Source organism: Salmo salar, chromosome 20 (assembly GCF_965601325.2).
Source record: "Salmo salar chromosome 20, fSalSal1, whole genome shotgun sequence".
In the NCBI taxonomy this organism is placed as follows: Eukaryota; Metazoa; Chordata; class Actinopteri; order Salmoniformes; family Salmonidae; genus Salmo; species Salmo salar.
In genome coordinates this window covers 27624654-27648133 of record NC_138310.1, presented here as the reverse complement: position 1 = coordinate 27648133, position 23480 = coordinate 27624654, and the positions used below count along the sequence as shown (strand labels likewise).

Sequence of the window (23480 nt, the reverse complement as noted above, 5' to 3'; positions counted from 1 at the left end):
AATTCTGATGGGATTCAACATCCAACAGTGTTGCTGTTGGTGATGTTTCTGTTCTCTCTCCAAGGCCCGGAGCTGATGGATTGAATTAGTCTACATGTCGACTATACTAGAGGAAAAACATGCCTCTCCTTTTTTCTGCTGATGTCTCTCACTGAAGTGGCATGACAGTCAGAGTACTGGATTTCATCGGCTATAAAACTATTTTCTGGATAGTAAAGAGAATGCATTCCCTTAGCTCTCCACATAAGGTCCCGTTGAGTTGGTCTCACATACCTCCCTCATACATCAGTGTGTGGAGACGCCATTGTTCAACACAGTTAAGGGCTGTGGGCTCGTTTACTTTGGCTCCCGGCCAATGAGTGGCTCAGTATCCGGAGTGAGTGATGGCTCAGGCCCGGCGTCACAGCAACAGGCCTCGGGACAGGTTAACCCCTTCAAGGTCGGCACCTCCAAGTGCACCAGACTAGATAAGGGTTAATCTGACTGACAACTGTTGCACCCCTAGGCCCTGCTGCTCCCCCTAGGAAGTAGGTCACAGGTGGGCTAACCTGGGAGGGAAAACACCATGTGCTTCGTTATGTCAAGCCGTCAGAATGCAGTCATCCTAAGTCAATATTGGTTTGCCTACGTCATTATATTAAAAGGCAATATTTGATTAACATTTCAACCTTGTCACTAATTTATTTTGCCCTGTTTATATAACGTACAATAATCTTTTCTTGATTGTTTGTTCTGGTTTCACAGAGCATTATAGAAGTGGTTACATAAAGAATGTCAGTAAAGAAAGCGGATATAGTTAATTCTTCTTACAGGATATTACCAGAGAGCACATGATTCTGAAAGACATGTCTATCAGGTTGTTGTTTTGGCCACTGATACAGAGCTCTACTGATTGTGTTCTATCTTGCTGTAAGTCATTAGTTGTATCCTGTCTTGGATGGTACGTTGTCCTGAGGGGCCCCACTGGTGCGTGTCAGTGGAGTGGTGTGGTGAGCTCTGGGAAAGCAGGGCAGGCAGCTCTCTCTGCGGATGTGTGTGGGGTCAGTAAATCCACAGGGCCTATAATCCTGCCCCCACTTGCTCTCATCTTCCCTGTAATCCCTGAGCCTGATCCAGCCCAATGTTCTGAGAAGCACCCGGCCCTACGTGTGTCCGTCAGGGTAGGCAGCAGCAGAAGCCTGCAGGGAGGTTCCTCATGATCCCTGGAGGTCACAGATCCCATCATGGACTGGAGGTGGATGGTGTTTACTATAAACCTTTCTGGGCCAGGGGAGTGGGGTGAGGCATAGGCACTATGGTGTGCTGGGTTGGAGAATGGGGTCTGAGCAAGTTGTTTTTCTCAAACTAGTATGAATGTAAAAACATATATATAATGTTATATTTATTTTATTCCAATGATACAATTTCAGGCCAGAAATAAATCAAAGATACTGCAACTATAATTAACTCCTTGTCTGTCTTCCTCTGTGTTCTGCAGGTCTAAGGACTCGTCATTGTTGCCAGTGACCCGCCGTCTATCAGGGGACAGCGACTCCTCTACAGCCTCCTCTAAGGGAGGAGGAGGAGGGACAGGGGGAGGCCGCTTTTCTCTGGGGGGCACCCGCCGAGGGGAGGTGGTGCTGCTGGTTAACAGGAAGGAGGGGAAGCATATAATCGATAGGCCTGGAGAAGGCGGACAGGTCCCATCCCTGCGCCCCCCAATGCCCCGCACACGCAGCCACTCCCGGGATCGTCCTGCCCCTGCCTCCATCCTCAAACCCAGCCCCCCACAGGGCCCCTCTGACGGGCTCAGGAGCACACGTGGGGAGAGGGGCCGCTCTCTCGGGCCCGAAAGTCCCCGCAGGCTCCAGGCCCTGCGCTCCCACAGCCAGGGGAAGATGCCCAGCCGGAGTCGGACCAGCGATCCCAGCCCTGGACCCTCTCCCCGTCACGGGGCCTCGCAGCCCCCATCCTCTGACAGACGAGAGGAGCTGAGAACCAAACAACTGCCCCCCGCCTCCCCCAGAATCAATGGAGGTTTCTCCAGGAGACAATCGTCCTCCTGCTCTAATTCACCTATCAAAGGGCTTCAGAGCAGCAGCCTCAGTAAGAAGACTATAGTGGCTCCCAGGCCCCCCGCTCCACGCTCCCCCTCAGTGGGGAGGAGTAGGCTGCTGCCCACAGTCACCCAGGCAGGCCGGCGGTCTCCTCACTCCTCCTCCCCCCGCTCCCCTCACCACCATGGGCATGGACCCCGCTCCCCTCGAACCTCCCACGGCCCTCGCTCCAATGGGCATGGCCACAGGGGGTGGGCCAGCTCTGAGCGACAGGAACCTGAGGAGGAGGGGCTAGGCTATAACTTCCAGATCCTGCCCAACCTGGACCCCCAGAAAGAGCAGGACCTGTACCGCAGCTTCGAGGCTGAGTTCCTGGCTAACACAGGGCAGTGCAGAGGGGGGCCTAGTAGACCCACAGGGGGGGGGACCCTTCAGCTTCCCGCCTCTTCACACCCACAGCAGGGGGTTGGGCCCCAAACCCTGCCCACGCATGCCTCTGCTGACCCTAACATCACTGACTCGGCCTACTCCTCCTCCAACTCCTCCAACTCCTCACTCAACGTGGGGAGTAAGGTAGGAGTTCTGCCTGACCTCCGGGAGTCCAAAAGAACTAACCCACGTTCCTGTGGAGGCCTGGAGGATACCCTGGCCCCACTGCATGGCCATAGTCCTGGCGGACTATCCAACGGTGGGCACGCAGAACCAGAGCACTGGGGCGGGCGAGTTGGAGGTCTCAGGAAGCTCCCTGCCATCTCCAGTTCCATAGAGGAAGGGGAGCTTCTGTCCTCCTTGCCTGGCCGGAGAGACTCGGAGCTGGGCATATCTCTCAGCCATGCCCCCTTACAACTTCCTTTCCACCGCAGGAGCATGAATGGGGGGGGTCATGTCAGTGGTGCTCTAGTAGAGGTGCTGATGGAGAGCCAGCAGGGTCAGCTGGGCTGGGGCTCAGGGCCTGAGGGAGACGTCCCTCTGGAGGATCACCAACCAAGCTTCACCTACAACCTGGAGGATGGAGACCCCAACGATGACCTCCCTCCCCCAGAGTCTTGTCCCTCGCCCATCCCCCTGCCCCCCTCGGAGGACTGCTCCTTCCAGGAAGACTCCTCCAGTGAGAGCTCCTCCATGTGCTTCAGCCTGAGTGAATCACGCTCAGAGTACTCTCCCCCACCACCTCCCCTGGCCAATGAGGATGCTGTTGATGGGGGTGTAGTCTTCCGGCCCAAGAGGGCAGGGAAGAAGGCTGACAGGGTGCCCTCCATCTACAAGCTCAAGCTGAGGCCCAGGATCAGACCCCGTACAGACAACCGGCCAGGGAACAGCCCGTCACGTATCCCCACCCCAGTCAGCTACAGAGACCTTCAGGCCAGGGGCAACCATACTCCCCACCAGACGCCCACCCCGCCACAGTCCCCTCAGAGCTCCCATTCCAACGGCCATTCACCCTCACGCAAGGCTTTGCACCAGGCCTTTGCCGACCTGATCCACCCCCAGTCACGCTCCCCCGCCATGGGTAACAGGGACCGCTCCTACTCTGTGGAGTCAGAGAGCGGCTTGGACACTGAGGCCTGGATGTAACACACAACTAACTAATCCTGATGATGCTGATATAGAAGAGTCTGTTGTCAAATGAAAACTGACTACTGTCTAAAATAGACTGGAGACCGGGCTACAGACTATTTTTTTATAGAGCATGTCGCACACTCCCTCATTTTGTCATGCAGTCAGGCCGTTTCCTACCTATAACGGTCAGGGTTTCAGAATCCAATTCTATTCTTTGCACTCTAAGCCTAATTATTTATTACCAAAGGATCGATCCCGAATCGAAAACTATTGTTTAAGTTGAATGGTTTTATTGTCATTATATGGTGATGCTTTGTTCAATCATAAAGTCTAATACAAAGCAGGCACTGTCTTGAAAGCCCAATGCTATATGCATCGCTGAAGAAGTGCCAGGGCTGAGGGGGAGGAAAGAACCCCAGGCAGGAGCAGTGAATCACTAGCATCATCATCAAGTCAACTGGACTGGCTCCCTCTAGTGGACAGTGTATGCCACAGCATCTCTGTCTGCTTTGATTGTCAAAATATTGGTGTGGAGAGCGTGCTGTAACAGATACTTTCTCTCATTCTCCATACTGCCACTCACCCTCTGCTTCTCACCCACCTTCTGTGGACATCTTTACAGATCTAATCTGTATTGGACTTATATATAAATACAATACTCTACAATACTTTACTGTACAATGTTCACATCTAACAGTGCTTTGGACTTTATACACACTTCGTATTCCATATGTGCACTTCTACTCACCTTCCCCCACCAACCCTCTGCATCCTGACTTGTTCATTGCCATACATGTATGATGTCACTTTCTCACTGCCAATCCACATGGCCGTGATTGAGTGATGTCTTCTGATTCGTTTTTGAGCTTTTATTGTGGAAATATACAAAGTAGTATTTTTCACATGATGTTTTATGTGTTAACTGCAGTCTGGGGCAAGAGTAAGATCATATGTCATTGTCACTGAAACATACTTCCAATGATCAAGAGTTATCTCAACTTGAAAATCAACACTAAAATATGTGTACAAAAGACTACGTTAAGTGGATGAATGTGTATATATATGTACATGTGTATATACAGTGCCAGTTAAAAGTTTGGACACATCTACTCATTCCAGGGTTTTTCTTTATTTGTACTATTTTCTACATTGTAGAATAATAGTGAAGACATCAAAACTATGAAATAACACATATGGAATCATGTAGTAACCAAAGAAGTGTTGAACAAATCAAAATATATTTTATATTTAAAATTCTTTGAAGTAGTCACCCTTTGCCTTGATGACAGCTTTGCACACTCTTCATTCAACCAGCTTCATGAAGTAGTCACCTGGAATGCATTTCAATTAAGAGGTGTGCCTTGTTAAAAGTTAATTTGTGGAATTTCTTTCCTTAATGCATTTGAGCCAATCAGTTGTGTTGTGACAAGGTAGGGGTGGTATACAGAAGATAGCCCTATTTGGTAAAATACCAAGTCCATATTATGGCAAGAACAGTTTAAATAAGCAAAGAGAAACGACAGTCCATCATTACTTTAAGACATGAAGGTCAGTCAATACGGAAATTTCAAGAACTTTGAACGTTTCTTCAAATGCAGTCGCAAAAACCATCAAGCGCTATGATGAAACTGGCACTCATGATGACCGCCACAGGAAAGGAAAACCCAGAGTTACCTCTGCTGCAGAGGATAAGTTCAGTAGAGTTACCAGCCTCAGAAATTGCAACCCAAATAAATGCTTCAGAGTTCAAGTAACATACACATCTCATCATCAACTGATCAGAGGAGACTGCGTGAATCAGGCCTTCATTGTCGAATTGCTGCAAAGAAACCACTACTAAAGGATACCAATAAGAAGAAGAGACTTGCTTGGGCCAAGAAACACGAGAAATGGACTTTAGACCGGTGGAAATCTGTCCTTTGGTCTGATGAGTCCAAATTTGAGATTTTTGGTTCCAGCCGCCGTGTCTTTGTGAGACGCAGAGTAGGTGAACGGATGATCTCCGCATGTGTGGTTCCCACCATGAAGCATGGAGGAGGAGGTGTGATGGTGTGGGGGTGCTTTGATGGTGACACTGCCGTTGATTTATTTAGAATTCAAGGTACACTTAACCAGCATGGCTACCACAGCATTATGCAGCCATACGCCAACCGCATCTGGTTTGCACTTAGTGGGACTATCATTTGTTTTTCAACAGGAAAATGACCCAAAACACACCTCCAGACTGTGTAAGGGCTATTTGACCAATGAGAGTGATGGAGTTCTGCATCAGATGACCTGGCCTCCATATTCCCTTGACCTCAATCCAATTGAGATGGTTTGGGATGAGTTGGACTGCAGAGTGAAGGAAAAGCAGCCAACAAGTCCTCAGCATATGTGGGAACTCCTTCAAGACTGTTGGAAAAGCATAACTCATGAAGCTGGTTGAGAGAATGCCAAGAGTGTGCAAAGCTTCATCAAGGCAAAGGGTGGCTACTTTGAAGAATCTCAAATATAAAATATATGTTTCCAACTTTTTTGGTTACTACATGATTCCATATGTGTTATTTCATAGTTTTGATGACAGCACTATTATTCTACAATTTAGAAAATAGTAAAAAATAAAGAAAAACCTTAGAATGAGTAGCTGTGTCCAAACCTTTGACTAGTACTGTACATGTATATGTATACTTGCAAAAATATGTGTTTATAGTGTATATAACAAGACATAATTATGAAATGTGTGAATATTTGCTGTATGGGGTTATATGCTGCCTTAGCTATGCAATATTGCTGTTGGAAATGCCTTGACAATTCCCTTTGCCTTAAAATGTGTGTTTGAGTGTGGTTTGAGAATGTTAGTGTGCAACAACAACACCCATCCAATGTGAGTGTCATTGCCATAACCATCAGTTTGTTTTATCAATGTAGAATTGTTCAACGACACTAAATTAAAAGAACCATTTTATTTGAGATGGATTATAATCTATTTGTAGAATAGATACATAGACAAACCAATCTCTCATGAAAGTGTCTTCAGTGACATCTAGTGGTTGTAAAAAGTCTCATATTTGGATGAAATTCCTTCACTGATTGAGTTTTGAATCATGTGCATGTTTTGCTGGATTGGTTTGGAGTAGAGGATTGTTCATCGTGATGTATTCTGTGGTGTATTGAAATGGCTTGAGAATATGTGTAGGTTTTTCTTGAGTGCTTTTATGTGGAGAATGGACATGAATAATTGATAGTGTAATGGTTATGTCTGTCCCCTGTTATGGACTCTTGCCTTATTGGTAATATCAATAACAGAGCAGGCCAGGGTTCTGACTGTGGGGTAGACACTTTAACAAGGCTTTAGAGCTTGTAAAACTACTATGAATGGTTTTACAGTGGAATGACAGGGACTTTTGCTGCAGTGGGTTTTCAGTAAACGGATTGCACAAGCAGAGGTGGTGTGTGCACATCTGTCAGCAATCTGAATCTGAGTACATACTGTATAGGAATATGTACCCGGTGTCCTGGTGTCAATGGGAACGTAGGTAGCGTGGTTGATGAAAAGAAGGGAGGGATGTTGTTGGTCTTATTTATTTATTTATGAATTGGTCTCGAGTTACAGGTATGGCTCGAAGTGAAAAACAATGATGTATGTAGAGTCTGAAGGTGAGGGCCCAGAATAAGTCATAAAAGGAAAATAAAAAATGTTGTTAGAACTGTGGCTCTCCATTATCCTAATGGCTTTAGCCAGAGCCCATAGTTCAGTAATGCACAGGGTTCCAGGGACCTTATCAATACTCTGCAGACACTTGAGGCCATAGGTGGTGTTCTACTATTTCTGAGAATGTTTTCATGTATTATTGTGTCTTTGACCTGAGGATTTTGGTTGTTAAAATATTTGCTTTTAACATGTTTTATCATGCCAATTAATGTCCACACATCAACCAAATAATCACAATACAGCAGATGCTGTTATGCTTTTGCTGTATTAAGGGAACACTCCAGCAATGAATATAGCCAATCCATGAGGGTCACAGGTTTTGTTGACACAGGGAGGAGCCAACCTACACACTGCCTATTCTTTTAACTGCTCAAAGATTCAGTTGCATTTTTATTTTACCCTCCACTGGCATAAGTAGGCTCTGTTTGCATTATTAGCCAATATAAATGTTTTCTCTTCACTGACCCAATGAAAAGTTGGGTCAGTGAAGAATACCATTTCATTGTATTGCTTTTACATGTAGCTGTCTTTTAAAAAAAAGTACTATTTATATATTTGTTTTTGATACATTTTCAATTAAAATGTTCAATTATCAAATGGGTTTGAAATATTAAAACATGCATGATGGGTAAGCAAGTGACAGAGGTTTTACCAGTAAACATGTTGAAAACCATGGTCTAATGATTGAGTTTGGCAATTCAACTGTAATTGCAAAATTATTTTCTAGTTTAACTTTCTCCTTAGGGTGCAACGTTGCTTTTGGTTTTTGTTTGTCAAACACTGCATTTAAAATAACAAATTATCTCTCTCTCTCGCTCGTTCTCCCTTTTATCTCTCTGATATTTCTGTCTAAATGGTATAATAAAAAGTAATGAAATGAAGCAGATCGTCACATCAATTTTGAATGTCCATTTGAATTTATTTTTGTGTTTAAGCGTCATTTGCTGATGTTATTTTCTATCAAACAATGACAATTAAATGTACTGAAGACAAGTACTTTACATTTGTGGAATTTGTCTGTATTAAGTAGCAATACTGCAATACCAAGACCATACTCTTCCTTGAAAATTCAATTGCTGTCAAGCTGTTCTTGTAATAAAATATGTTCCTCTGATTTGTCTCTTATCAACTGTGTTTTTATTGTTTATACTTTTAGTGAAATGATGGTGAGAGAACCTCTAATCATGCCAGTGGTGACTGAGGTTAGCCTATGCACTAGGTTTTGTAGCAACTTTTTAAATGAGGCTAGAAAGTCCATAGGCTATAGGCCCTATAACCAAAAGTCATTCAAAACCTTTTTCACAGTGCTAACCACCATAAAATCCAGGGAAGATGAAGAGGATGAAGCGGAAGCATTCCTATATCTCACATTGCTGACCTTATTGACATGGCACATCATGTTTCTATTTAGCGTACACATTTCTTTAGTTTTATACAGGTGTCTGAGTGTTTGTGTATGACACACAGAGAGAGAGACATTTTGGTATTCAGATAAATGTTTTCATCTTTTGAAATAAGACTGTGATCAAGCTCCATCTCAGTTTTGGCATAATAGCTACTTGACAATTTTGTCTGAACATTCAAGAAAAAGGCTTGATTGGTCTATTTACAATGTGAAAAAAAACGTGATCTGATACCCACTTAATGATAATCTTCTCACCAAATTAGTCAATTTCCTAATTATTATCCACCTAAAATTACCTTATTGCGGAAGTCGGAAGTAAAACAACACCATGATCGATGATAGCTATTCAAGTGGGAGGGAACGAAGGCCAAGTTAAACACACACTTCGCAACGGTAAGCTGCTGTCGATTTTCTCTTCTGTTTTATTCTGTGTCGTGTCTAATTTTAACTTCAGTAGGCACGTTCATTATGTGGGGTTGGATTTGAAAATAGGTCGATAGATTAAGAGCTTTACTATGCCGGCAAAGGCTCCTTAAGCCTCTACTTTAGAAGGTAATTTCTTTAGACAGCAGCATAGCATCAGCTACAGTACCTAGCAAATTGAACAGTCGTTGTTGAGCAGCAGGTTCATTCATCAAGCAAATATGGAGTGGGCTAATCAGCTATGCGTGAGTAATCAGTCGAAGTTAGAAAGAGTTGTTTTAAATCTGATTTGTGCCATTCGAATTGGCTTGATACAATTTTAGCTTTTAAGATGAACGAGAGCAAAGCCGATGAAATGCTAACCATTCTGGCTAACTAACGTTAGCTAGCAGTTGTTGGCTATTACTGTTTGCTAGCGATGCTAGGAATGACAAGGAGGAAGTGTGAACATGTGTAGCTAGTTAGTTATGATAACAATAGTTTGCCAGGGTTTTTAACACTACCTTATCCACATAGGTCATAGCTAAGTAGCTAGCTAAGTTACAGGGTATTCAAATAGTTTAGTGGGGCCCCGCGTTAAACTAGCATCTGTTATTGATTAGTACTAGGTTAGCTACTGTACATTGTTGGGTTTAACTAGAGCTTGCAAGAAAGGCATTTCATTGTACTTGCACGTGACATTGAAACTTTAAACTGTTGTAACTAAGTTTCCAGCCAACTAGCTAACACTTAGTAACCTGGCTGTTTGCTAACTAATAACGATCTCTCAATAACTTTTTACAGCTGTCAAATGCCTTCTGTTCGCTGTCGGAGATACCACTCAGTTTGTCAATTTCAGCTCATTTACTAGACCCTGACACATTTGCTAACTAGGTAGCTGTTGAAAATATTGATTCATTTACAGAAAATTGTGTCTTTGTGGAAGTATTGACTTCATGCTAGATGCAGTCAGTCAGTGTTTTAGGCTACATTTGCATTATGACAGCTGGCCGTTATTGCCATAACACAGCAATTAATGTAGGCTTACTGTTAGTTGATATTTCTTCACAAAGAGCCACAGATCTGATTGTCATGTTACAGTTTATACCTACACTTTGGATGTAGGCAACACGTTTTATTCATGCGCCTCAATTCAATAAAATGTTAACTAGCATAACTATCTAGGTTTAACCTAAATATATTTATCCAGCTTCTGAATCATATTGACTGACCACTGCTCTTGCCTGAGTTGTATCCAAGCTAGCGACTAGTTAGTCAGCAATGACAGCTTCCCAGTAGCAAGGAGGCTAACATTGTGCTTTTTTTTTCTTCTGGTGAGAGCATGAGATTGGGAAGAGAGTAGTGGGGGGGAAAAGAAGATAGTATCGAGTTTTATTCACAGGGAATTGAATGAGGGTCCTGTCAAATGAACCACCACAGCACTGTAATTTACAAACTTGTCCAGCCAGTGTGGTGGGCAGCAACATTGTTATCAATGCCCGACCAGACAGCCTCTCAACAGGCATTGTGCTTTCTGCACTATCACTTTGGGAGCAGGGTGCGATAACATGGTAGTAATTTGTGCCATTTTTCTAGTACTCTGGTTGTTTTGTATGTCTAAATTATTTTTCATACTGTCAATACTTTTGATATCTATAAGACTACCTCATGCAGAAAAAAAGTAAGTACTAGAATTGGGTTAATGTTGATGGATGAAATACTCAAGAGTCAACACACTGACTACTCACAGCATCATTTATATTGCATTATATCAACATGTGAGACCCAATCTGAAGTTCTAAAGTTGGGCGTGGAAGGGGGGTGTTAATCCAGTGACATAAGAGACAAATGTTTTTAATTTCGCAGGAGCTTTGTTACTTTCAAGGCCTGCTACTTTGCAGAGTTGTTTTTTTAGTGCATAGAACAGTCAGTTTTTTTCTTAGTGGGAAGATCCATCACATGAAGGTGGTGGATCAAGTGTGGTATTCAACAACAGGAAAGGGATAATGCTGTGCGCTGCAGACTGAGATTCCGTGGACCCCAAACGACAGGTCCAGTCAGATGCTGGCTGATTAAGTAGGCCTATGTGCTGACTAGGAGGGTTTTAACTTTTTTAGGGGTGGTCGACCTATGTGTTTTAACACAATGGACTATGTGTAATTGCATAAAAAAAACATCAAAGCTAAGTGTTCAAGTGATGAAGACTTCCTTCTTTTTTGCCTGCACTTGCACTTCTACAGTTTCCTGTCTTCTTTGCAGATCCCTCTCCTTCTAGGAAAAATATACCTTGGTGCCTGTTTTTCATTCTTTCGCTCGCTCTCTCTCTCTTGCAGGAGAACCGGCAATTTGGATCCAAGATGACGGACTCTAAGTATTTCACCACTACCAAGAAAGGTCTGGCCCACTTTGACTTTCAAAAGTGATATATATATATATATGATATAACATAACAGTATCAAAATTCATTCAGAGTTGCTGTTTTTAGGCTACTCTTATCATATTAGTCATGACTTGATTTTAGGCCCTAATCTAAATGGTGTGTAGGCCTAATCAAAATATGGAAACTAGCTTCATGACCCCGCTCATGGGAAGAGCCACCATGTGTAACAATGGTTGACTTAGAGAATGTTATAGCGAGAATGTTCTAGAAAGGAATTGCTCCCAACCACATACTGTCACAAAAAATACATGTCAAGTTCAGGGTATTTGCAGCCAAGAGAAAGCAACATCAACAAAAGGAGTAGGAAACAGGGCTAAGCAGCAGCCTGGCAATGTGTGTTTGGCTGATGAAAGCAGGAATAGAACAGCTGAGGTTGTCCTCTAAATAAGATTAGGGCCTCAGGCTTTAGCACTCCTTAAGTTAGCCCTCCTTAAGTTAGCCCTCCTGCTGTCCTTCTGGCTTTCCCCGGCTCTCTGTCTCCCTCTGCATCCTCTCTCACCTCTTCAAAAACAGCCCCCAAACAGCCAGCCAATCACTACCATTCAAACTGATATAGTGCTTATGAAGGAGACTTGTCTTTTCATGTCTGTTTACCTTGTATGAGACATTGGAGTCAAGTGCTGCATAAGCATTCCTTCGCTTTGATTTATTGTCCGTCAGGCAGATCATCACTACTGTCTGTGTGTAGGTGTGAGGGAGGCTCATTAATGGGTTTTCTACCCTTGGAACCAGGGGGAAGTTGGGCTCAAGGTTAAGCCCACAGACAGAGTGGTGTTTGAGAGTAAACACTCTATCCAAGCCCAGAGAGAAGCTGAACTGATCTGTAGTGTTACCTGAGGACAGGCTGCACTGCGGAGAGGTTGAAGTCCAGCCTCTGCTCTGTCTGTGTTTGTCTTTGCACCTATTGCACATGCAGTGGTGGAAAAAGTACCCAATTGCCATACTTGAGTAAAAGTATAGATACCTTAATGAAAGTTACTCAAGTAAAAGTCACCAAGTAAAATACTACTTGAGTAAATGTCTAAAAGTATTTGGGTGTAAATATACTTAAGTATCAAAAGTATAAATAATTTAAAATTCCTTATATTAAGCAAAGCAGACAGTACCATTTTTCTTTTTTTAAAATTTAATTTACGGATAGCCAGGGGCACACTCCAACAGTCAGACATAATTATCAAAAGATGCATTTGTGTTTAGTGAGTCTGCTAGGCCAGAGGCAGTAGGGATGACCATGTGTTCTCTTGATAAGTGCATGAATTGGACGATTTTCCTGTCCTGATAAGCATTCAACATTTAATGAGTACTTTTAAGTGTCAGGAAAAATGGAGTAAAAAGTACATTATTTTCTTTAGTAATGTAGTAAAGTAAAAGTTGTCTAATTATAAATAGTCAAGTACAGATACCCCAAAAAACTACTTAAGTAAACATATTTTAAAGTACTACTTAAGTACTTTACACCACAGCCTACATGTACAGTAGGCCCTTCAAATAGAACAAGTCTGGAGATGTATCTTGGATATGTGCATGGTTTGTTTAACTTTTTTTTTGAATATATATATTTTTTTATTATCCTATCCACCACCACTCACCTCTTCGGAGGACACATCTTTTTTTTAGATTTTACAGCTTTTCTGCTACATATACATACATACATTTTACATACATGGTACTTTTATATGCAATAATACATTACTGAACATGAGCTCTTTAATCTCACCCCTCAACCACTCTGTCCATCCCACCTATCACCATAGACCAGCCTCTATGGATTGTTGTTTAACCAAGCTTCGTCCAGTGTTTAAGCAATTCCAGGTCAACCGTATCTCTATAACAATACATGTGTTCCTGTCATGAAATGAATTGTAATCTAAGTAACAGTAGTGTGTGCAGTGCACCCTTCACTGACTGGTTATAATACACGCTCCCGTCTTGATCCACGTGCACACACTTTTTCTATCTGTTATAATGGTATGTTCTGTTTCCATCTGTGCAGGAGAGATCTTTGAGCTGAAAGCGGAGCTGAACAGCGATAAGAAGGAGAAGAAGAAGGAGGCTGTGAAGAAGGTCATTGCCTCCATGACCGTTGGGAAGGATGTCAGGTGAGTCGTGTTATACCCGCGCTCAAGTGTCACCTCTGAACATGTGACAATGCGGTGGATAGTCATGGCCCATACTGACTCTGCTCCCTCCATAGGGAACCTATATTTCACAAGAGTGGCTGATGTCATACCTTCATGATTCTATATGTAATTGTCTCGCACCCCCTCCCCCAGTGCCTTGTTTCCAGATGTGGTGAACTGCATGCAGACTGACAACCTGGAGCTGAAGAAGCTGGTCTACCTGTACCTGATGAATTATGCCAAGAGCCAGCCTGACATGGCCATCATGGCTGTCAACACCTTCGTCAAGGTAAAGCACAACACCAGGTCAGACAGACTGCACTGACCTATTGCACAAAATCTTTGTCTCACTGTCAAGTGAGAGAACTGGGGTAGCTACACCTGAAACCCCACCTCTTTAAGGAATACCTGGGATAGGATAAACTAATCCTTCTAACCCCCCCTATTGTAAAGTGGTTGTTCCACTGGATATCATAAGGTGAATGCACCAATTTGTAAGTTGCTCTGGATAAGAGCGTCTGCTAAATGGCGTAAATGTAAATGTACGTATCAATACTCTTCAGTGTGTAAAACTAACATAGAGAGACTCTCCTCCCCTTTTAGGACTGTGAGGACGCTAACCCCCTGATCCGGGCCCTGGCTGTGCGCACTATGGGCTGCATCCGCGTCGACAAGATCACTGAGTACCTGTGTGAGCCTCTGAGGAAGTGTCTGAAGGACGAGGACCCCTACGTGAGGAAGACTGCAGCCGTGTGCGTGGCCAAGCTCCATGACATCAACGCCCAGCTGGTGGAGGACCAGGGCTTCCTGGATACCCTCAAGGACCTCATCTCTGACTCCAACCCCATGGTGAGGCTCCCACGGCAGGCTGACCAGACTGCTAGACTACCTCCACCTGGGCTAGACTACTGGCTCTAGGGCTGTAGTACTACTTTTCATGAATGGGAGATTTATCCCAGTATAGAAAAAAGGGCACTTGCGGTATCAGATTTGTATCGCTGTTTGGAAATGAATTCCTTCCGTCATCTCATTGCCGTCTACTAGGTTATGTGTTCTTGCAGTCTAACTTACCCTCTCCTTCTGTCAGGTGGTAGCGAATGCCGTGGCAGCCCTGTCTGAGATTGCAGAGTCCCACCCCAACAGCAACCTGCTGGACCTCAACCCCCAGTCCATCAACAAGCTGCTGACGGCCCTCAACGAGTGCACAGAGTGGGGTCAGATCTTCATCCTGGACTGCCTGGCCAACTACACCCCCCGTGACGACCGCGAGTCCCAGAGGTCAGAAAGCACAGGATGCCACCTCATTCATTACACTGTCTATGACGCACTGATTCTCCCTGTCAGTTTCCACATCATCTGCTGTATATGAAGTGTAATGTATATCAATTTCCCCATAATCTGTACTCGTCCCTTGTCTCACTTCTGCCCTTTTCTCCCTCCCTCCCGCTGTAGTATCTGTGAGCGGGTGACCCCCCGTCTGTCCCATGCCAACTCTGCGGTGGTGTTGTCGGCGGTCAAGGTGCTGATGAAGTTCATGGAGATGCTTCCTAAGGACCTGGACTACTATGGCACCTTGCTGAAGAAGCTGGCCCCGCCCCTGGTCACCCTGCTGTCTGCAGAGCCTGAGCTGCAGTACGTGGCCCTGAGGAACATCAACCTCATCGTACAGAAACGGTAGGAAGGCCTGGGGATAAATAGGGGTCCTACCAACAGAAATTAGTCACAGATAATTACAGCTGTTCAGTGTGTGCAGTCCAAATGGCACTCTATTCACTATATAGTGTGCTACCTGGGCCCTGGTCAAAAATAGTTCACTCTATAGGGATTAGGGTGCTATTTGGGACCCTGCCAGTGCTTCCTCAGCACATTCAAAGTATTTAATGTGTTGGCTGTATTCTACTAATTTATTGAAATTGCTAGTTACTTTTCTTTTGATATCGACTGTACCTGTTTCTCTGTGCAGCCCAGAGATCCTGAAGCATGAGATGAAGGTGTTCTTTGTGAAGTACAACGACCCCATCTATGTCAAGCTGGAGAAACTGGACATCATGATCCGCTTGGCATCTCAAGCCAACATCGCCCAGGTGACCCACACACCACAATATCATTACAGTTAGGACATTTACTTCCAATGGAAGCCATGATGTTTGATTGTAAGTAACATTTGGTAGTTAACATGGACAAGCAGTAATGTGTGATTCCTAGACAACATAAAAGCCAGTATCAGTGACCTCATGCTGGGGGTTTCATAGGTGCTGGCAGAGCTGAAGGAGTATGCCACTGAGGTGGATGTGGACTTTGTGCGGAAGGCAGTCCGAGCCATCGGCCGCTGTGCCATTAAAGTGGAGGTGAGAGCGAGGAGATGATGGAACGCTTTCATGATATACTGTACATGGGTCATATACTGTAGTATAATGTTTCAAGTCAAGTACAACAAACTGTCAAGCTAACTGTAGTGTTTTTACTGCTAGCCTTATGACTGTGTGTCATGAGTTTACAGCAGCATGTGTAGTATAAATGTCTATGAAAGGTTGGGGCTTTTTCATGCATCTGGTAACAAAAGCCTGAATAATGCCAATTGTTACTGTAGTGTCTCCCTTGACTGCTCTGTGTTTGGCTGACAGTCTCTCTTCTGTCTGTCAGCAATCAGCGGAGCGCTGTGTGAGCACCCTGCTGGACCTCATCCAGACCAAGGTCAACTATGTGGTGCAGGAGGCCATCGTGGTCATCAAGGACATTTTCCGCAAGTACCCCAACAAGTAGGTCACCTGTTGATGGCCCCGTGTCAGGTCTAGGCCTGGTTATAACACAGTGGCATAGGGCTCTGGTCAAAAGTAGTGCATTCCGAAAGTATTCCGACTTTTTCCACATTCTGTTACGTTACAGCCTTATTCTAAAGTGGATTAGATGTTGTTTTCTCATCTAAACACAATACCCCATAATGACAAAGCAAAAACGGGTAATAGAATGTTTTTGCAAAAACGTCACATTCACAGAAGTATTCAGACCCTTTACTCAGTACTATGTTGAAGCACCTTTGGCAGTGATTACAGCCTCGAGTCTTCTTGGGTATGACACTACAAGCTTGACACACCTGTATTTGGGGAGTTTCTCCCCTTCTCTGCAGATCCTCTCAAGCTCTGTCAGGTTGGATGGGGAGCGTCGCTGCACAGCTATTTTCAGGTCTCTCCAGAGATGTTCGATCGGGTTCAAGTTCGGGCCCTGACTGGGCCACTCAAGGACATTCAGAGACATGGCTTGGCAGTGTGCTTAGGGTCGTTGTCTTGTTGGAAGTTAAACCTGTGCCCCAGTCTAAGGTGGCGCATGTTTTCATTAAGGATCTCTTTATACTTTGCTCCATTCATCTTTCCCTTGATCCTGACTAGACTCCCAGTCCCTGCCGCTGAAAAACATCCCCACAGCATGATGTTGCCACCACCATGCTTCACTGTAGGGATGGTGCCAGGTTTCCACCAGACGTGACGCTTGGCATTCAGGCCATAGAGTTCAATCTTGGTTTCATCAGGACTCTAGGAAGAGTTTTGCTGGTTCCAGAAGTCTTTAATTTAAGAATGATGGAGGCCACTGTGTTCTTGGGACCTTCAATGCTGCAGAACTTTCTTGGTACCCTTCCCTAGATCTGTGTCTCAACGCAATCCTGTCTCAGAGCTCTACAGACAATTCCTTCGACCTCATGGCTTTGTTTTTGCTCTGACATGTACAGTACTGTCAACTGTGGGACCTTTTATATAGACAGGTGCGTGCCTTTCCAAATGTATTCCAATCAATTGAATTTACCACAGGTGGACTCCAAAGTGAAGGACATATTAACTTCATCACTACTTGAATTTGTGAGCGGTATTAACATGTTGAATGCACCAAGCTGTTTGAACTACTGGCACAGCTCGGACACGCATAATCACCCCACAAGACATGCCACCAGAGGTCTCTTCACAGTCCCCAAGTCCAGAACAGACTACATACTGTAGAGCCATGACAACATGGAACTCTATTCCACATCAAGTAACTCATGCAAGCAGTAAAATTTGATTAAAAAAAAAAAAAAAAAAAACGGATAGAAATACACCTTATGGAACAACGGTGACCGTGAAGCAACACAAACATGCAGTGGCAAGAAAAGTATGTTAATCCTTTGGAATTACCTGGATTTCTGCATAAATTGGTCATCAAATTTGATCTGGTCTTTCTTGTCTGTATTGAATACATTTAAACATTCACAGTGTAGGTTGGAAAGAGTATGTGAACCCCTAGGCTAATGACTTCTCCAAAAGCTAATTGGAGTCAGGAGTCAGCTAACCTGGAGTCCAATCAATGAGACGAGATTGGAGATGGTTAGAGCTGCCCTGCCCTATAAAAAACACTCACAACATTTGAGTTTGCTATTCACAAAGCATTGCCTGATGTGAACCATGCCTTGAACAAAAGAGATCTCAGAAGACCCAAGATTAAGAATTGTTGACTTGCATAGAGCTGGAAAGGGTTACCAAAGTATCTCTAAAAGCCTTGATGTTCATCAGTCCACGGTAAGACAAATTGTTTATAACTGGAGAAAGTTCAGTACTGTTGCTACTCTCCCTAGGAGTGGCCGTCCTGCAAAGACGACTGCAAGAGCACAGCACAGAATGCTCAATGAGGTGAATAAGAATCCTAGAGTGTCAGCTAAAGACTTACAGAAATCTCTGGAACATGCTAACATCTCTGTTGACGAGTCTACGATACGTAAAACACTAAACAAGAACGGTGTTAACGGGAGGACACCACGGAAGAAGCCACTGCTGTCCAAAAAAAACATTGCATGTCTGAAGTTTGCAAAAGTGCACCTGGGTGTTCCACAGCGCTACTGGCATAATATTCTGTGGACAGATGAAACTACAGTTGCGTTGTTTGGAAGGAACACACAACATTATGTGTGGAGATAAAAAGGCACAGCACACCAACATCAAAACCTCATCCCAACTGTAAAGTATGGTGGAGGGAGCATCATGGTTTGGGGCTGCTTTGCTGCCTCAGGGCCTGGACAGCTCGCTATCATCGACGGAAAGATTAATTCCGAAGTTTATCAAGACATTTTGCAGGAGAATGTTAGGCTATCGGTCTGCCAATTGAAGCTCAACAGAAGTTGGGTGACACAACAGGACAACGAAACAAAACACAGAAGTAAATCGACAGAAGAAAATACTCCTTCTGGAGTGGCCCAGTCAGAGTCCTGACCTCAACCCGATTGAGATGCTGTGGCATGACGTCGAGCAGTTCACACCAGACATCCCAAGAATATTGCTGAACTGAAACAGGTTTGTGAAGAGGAATGGTTCAAAACATCCTGACTGTGGTGCAGGTCTGATCCACAACTACAGAAAGGTTTGGTTGAGGTTATTGTTGCCAAAGGAGGGTCAACCAGTTATTAAATCCAAAGGGTTCATACACTTTTTCCACCCTGCACTGTGAATGTTTACCCGGCTTGTTCAATAAAGACATGAAAATGTATAATTGTTTGTGTTATTAGTTTAAGCAGACTCTGTTTGTCTATTGTTGTGATGAAGATCAAATTTGGTTACCAATTTATGCAGAAATCCAGGTAATTCAAAGGGTACACATACCTTTTCTTGCCACTGTAGGGACAGACGCATGCAAACATACACACACACACACACACGTACACATTTTGTGTTGTAGAGTAGGGGCCTGAGGGCACACACTTAATGTGTTGTGAATGTATTCTAATGTTTTTAAAATTGTATAGCTACCTTAATTTTGCTGGACCCCAGGAAGAGTAGCTGCTGTCTTGGCAGCAGCTAATGGGGATCCTTAATAAATACAAATAGTTGTAGAAACATCTCAAGGATGATCGATGGAAACAGGATGCACCTGAGCTCAATTTCGAGTCTCATATCAAAGGGTCTGAATACTTATGTAAATAAGGTATTTGTTTTATTTTTAATATTTGCAAAAATGTCTAAAACTGTTTTTGTTATGATGGTGTATTGTGAACTGATGAGGATTTGTATTTAATCCATTTTAGAATGAGGCTGTAACGTAACAAAATGTTGGATGAACATGAGGCACAATCCTAATCCAGTTAGTGTTTTGTTTTCCTATGAATGGATTTTCAAATGGTTTAGAAGTGAATGACTTTGATGGAAGAGGCATTGCATATATCACAATTTTAATGAATCAGTGAATGGGTCTACTCAGGAAGCCAGTACAGTTCTAAATAGGCTTGTTATTTTTCTGTGGGTGAGATGTTTACTGGTAAACCATTCCATCCATCAAAATGGATTGTCTGTCAAATGCCCACAGCCGTATCAGTAGTGATCAAGGCAACCAGGGATATGTTGCTGTAATAAACCAACCATGGACGATTGTGATGGAGATTGATATTCAATTAGTCATATAGAGGCTGTATTGCACATCAGCAGAGCTTGCCATGCTTGTTAAAATGGCCTATGCTCTCCCGTTGTCACTTAGTACGCTCTGTTTGTGTTAACGCAAGCAAATGCATTCGTACTTGCACATATTCGCACCCACACACCCTGGAGCCCTGTCTGTTCCAGCTCACTGCCCCCAGATCACATTTTCTTGGTCTGGAAGAGGCAGGGAGAAAGCTCATTACCATGACACAGAGGGTTTTCTGCTTGACTTTCATGGTGAAAGGTATGAAGATAAGCTTTTGAGGCGAGTGAACGCTCCTCTAACCTCTCCCACACATGCAGGGTGCTGGTCCTTGAGAATGCCGTAGCACTGAAACCCATCCCCAGATAACCCTCAAGCAGTCCCAGTCAGAGAAGAGGACAGGCTGAGGCAGCCACAGCTTGACTCCGGCTCTATCTAGGCCCAGGAGACTGGATCCATATGCTGCGCAGACAAACAGACCGACAGAAACCTACACACTCCGGCAGCCCAGTCCACGTTGCCCTGTGCTTAAGTTACTGTACTGCTGTTTCCTGACCATGGTCTCACAGCCATGAGTCACTCACTGAACCTTCATTACTGTCTCAATTAGCTGGTGAAATGGATGATTGCATGCTATTTGGTATTTTCTTTGCTTTGCCGTCTTTTTAAGTGTTAAATAGTGAATCATTTAAATTTATTCTGAAGACATTGCTCGTTTAGTTTTTGTCAGCAAAATGTAATTCAGAAAATAACAGTTCATCCAGCATAAAGTTTGGTAATTGTGTTGTCAAGAGGGCCCACAAAATATTTGTATGATGTGCAGTCATGTAAATATTCAGAGGCACACAATACAAATGTGCTAGAATTTAGTGTAGTGAAAGTTCAGAAGCTGTGTCTTCGCAACAGCATGAACAGATTGTGTGGTGGTGTTGCCATTTAAAAAAAAAATTTACTGGCCCAATGCTCTTAAGCGCTAGGCTACCTGCCGCCTCCTTGCCCTCGCATTACTGCTCCAGCACATCCTGTTTTAAATGCTATGTTGGCATTTAACCAATTTCCCATTTGGGACTAATGAAGTACTACAACTATTTGTAGTCCCCTTTGAAAAGGTTTTTCTGTCTGTTAGTTCCTGACCATGGTGTCTGTTCCCAGGTATGAGAGTGTGATTGCCACGCTGTGTGAGAACCTGGACTCTCTGGATGAGCCGGAGGCGCGGGCGGCCATGATCTGGATCGTAGGAGAGTACGCTGAGAGGATTGACAACGCTGATGAGCTGCTGGAGAGCTTCCTGGAGGGCTTCCACGACGAGAGCACCCAGGTCTGACTCTCACACACTCACACATGGATTTTGTCCCAAATGGCACCCTATTCCCTGTATGGGCCCTGGTCAAAAGTAGTGCACTACATGGGGAATAGGGTGAAATTTGGGACACAGACAAGATTCCATTTCCCTCTCACTGTCTAAACAGGGATTCAATGAAACCATTCTGTGTACACTGGAAGAGATTGGGGGGGACTGCATTTAGCAGCCTATACGCAGAGAGAGTAGGTTAATACTTGACTGGCCACTCTGTTCTTTCATATGATAACTGTTGTTTTGGCTCTCGAGAGGCAGCAGCAGGTCTGTGCAAATGCTGACTGGCTGTTTATGGAACGCTGAAAGGCACTGCTTGTGAAAGAGCATTGATTTGATTTACTTTAGGAATTCAACCTGTTTTGTGATGAAGATAAAAAATAAAACTGAATTCTGGAGAGACATTTAAATGCCTAGTTTTTTTTTCCTAAAAATGTCATTATCTAACCAGAGTCCAGATGATGATGTAAAAAACACAACACTTTAATTGGAGCACTTCAGTAACAATTGAAGTATGGGGTGGTTGGTATTCATTTACATATTTTCCTCAGTGGCTCTGTGTCCAGAGTAGTGTTTGTTAGGTGTGCAAATGTTTTGTACATAGGGCTTTTCTGTACTGTATGTACTGTATGTCGGGCTGAGTTGATGTGAGTTCAACCTGGTCTCGTCTGCTCTGGGTTCCCAGGTGCAGCTGCAGCTGCTGACAGCCATAGTGAAGCTGTTCCTGAAGAAACCCACTGAGACCCAGGAGCTGGTGCAGCAGGTGCTCAGCCTGGCCACACAGGTGAGTGCCCCGGGACACACGCATGCGCACACACACACACACACACACACACACACACACCCCCCCCCCCCCCCCCCGTGAACAGCTTGGATCTAATGAACAAGTCTCACAACAGCACTCCTTATGCCAGGGCCTTCAGGCCATGTCAGATGTCACTCCAACTGCCCAATAGAAGAACAGAAACCAGCATGTTATGATTGGCTTGTCTTAGAATTGCTCAAATGAAGTTGGAGAGGTGGGACGTGTATAGTCCAATCTTTCAACAACTAGGATACCCCATTCCCAGAAAGTGTGGAACACCTCCAAGTGTTATCCTAAATAGCCAAGCAACACAACAGGAAGAAGGGAAGGTCAATAATAAGAAGGATTAAGAGTTTGATTGTATTCTGCTCAAAAGCATTGGGAACAACCCAGTTTAAAAGTGGGCTGTGATCTAAATACTTGTAGCCTTTCATTGGTCTAGTTACTGTGGGATGTGCTTGACTAAACATGACAACGAGGGCATATTCGTTTCTCTGTTTTGCAGAGTGTTTTATGAGTAGTTACTCCCTCCACAGACTCTCAGACTGTCTAACTTTAGAGTTTAGTTTCAACACTGCCAGGAAGCTACCAGGACTAGAAATATTCAATATTTTCCCCACGTTCTAGTTTTATGCCCTTGTTCCTCATGTCTTATTTCTAAGACTTTCTTATGCTGTTCCCTTGGATTGTCTTATTGTTATTGACTGATTTACAGACTGTATCAATTATTCTAGCTCTACCCCTCAGGGAACCGAACCTAAACTGACCCTTAGATTATTTGCTTAGTATCTGACTTGACATGAGTGAGAAGAACAGACTGAGTAGCAGAGAGAAGAGTTTGAAGCAGCATTTAGTATTCAGTATGCACCACATCAGTCATCCTGTCTGTCTGCAGGACTCCGACAATCCGGACCTGCGAGACCGTGGCTACATCTACTGGCGCCTGCTCTCCACTGACCCTGTGGCTGCCAAGGAGGTGGTACTGGCCGAGAAGCCCCTGATCTCAGAGGAGACCGACCTGATTGAGCCCACCCTGCTGGAGGAGCTCATCTGCCACATCGGCACGCTGGCTTCTGTCTACCATAAACCCCCCAGCGCCTTCGTGGAGGGCAGCCGCGGTGTGATGCACAAGAGGCTCCCTGCCCGCACTGGATCGTGAGTCTCATACACTCGCATCACTTAGGGCCCACTTGATGTGACCCAGAGCAGTCAGAAAGATCTCGTATGAGGCTGTGTTCCAAGCAGACATCAAG

The 23480-nt window shown here is 44.2% G+C and overlaps 2 protein-coding genes across 6 annotated transcripts in view; both read left to right on the top strand.

The window, feature by feature from the left end:
• The window catches only part of gas2l1 (growth arrest-specific 2 like 1), a 58256-nt gene extending 49852 nt beyond the window's left edge, over positions 1–8404 (top strand). For both annotated transcript variants that reach the window (XM_014161224.3, XM_014161223.3), the window contains one exon: positions 1478–8404. In XM_014161224.3, the coding sequence (XP_014016699.2) occupies positions 1478–3611 (2134 nt within the window). In that variant the 3' untranslated portion in view covers positions 3612–8404. The remainder of the gene's footprint in view (positions 1–1477) is intronic.
• Positions 8405–8995: 591 nt separating this feature from the next.
• The window catches only part of LOC106580331 (AP-1 complex subunit beta-1), a 44856-nt gene continuing 30371 nt past the window's right edge, over positions 8996–23480 (top strand). The window contains exons 1-13 of one of the 4 annotated variants that reach the window (XM_014161229.3): positions 8996–9088; positions 11431–11491; positions 13531–13636; positions 13811–13946; positions 14261–14506; positions 14745–14935; positions 15110–15331; positions 15621–15741; positions 15910–16005; positions 16301–16416; positions 21221–21386; positions 22108–22206; positions 23123–23382. In XM_014161229.3, the coding sequence (XP_014016704.1) occupies positions 11455–11491; positions 13531–13636; positions 13811–13946; positions 14261–14506; positions 14745–14935; positions 15110–15331; positions 15621–15741; positions 15910–16005; positions 16301–16416; positions 21221–21386; positions 22108–22206; positions 23123–23382 (1796 nt within the window). In that variant the 5' untranslated portion in view covers positions 8996–9088; positions 11431–11454. The other 3 variants (XM_014161230.3, XM_014161227.3, XM_014161232.3) reach the window with 3 other exon arrangements.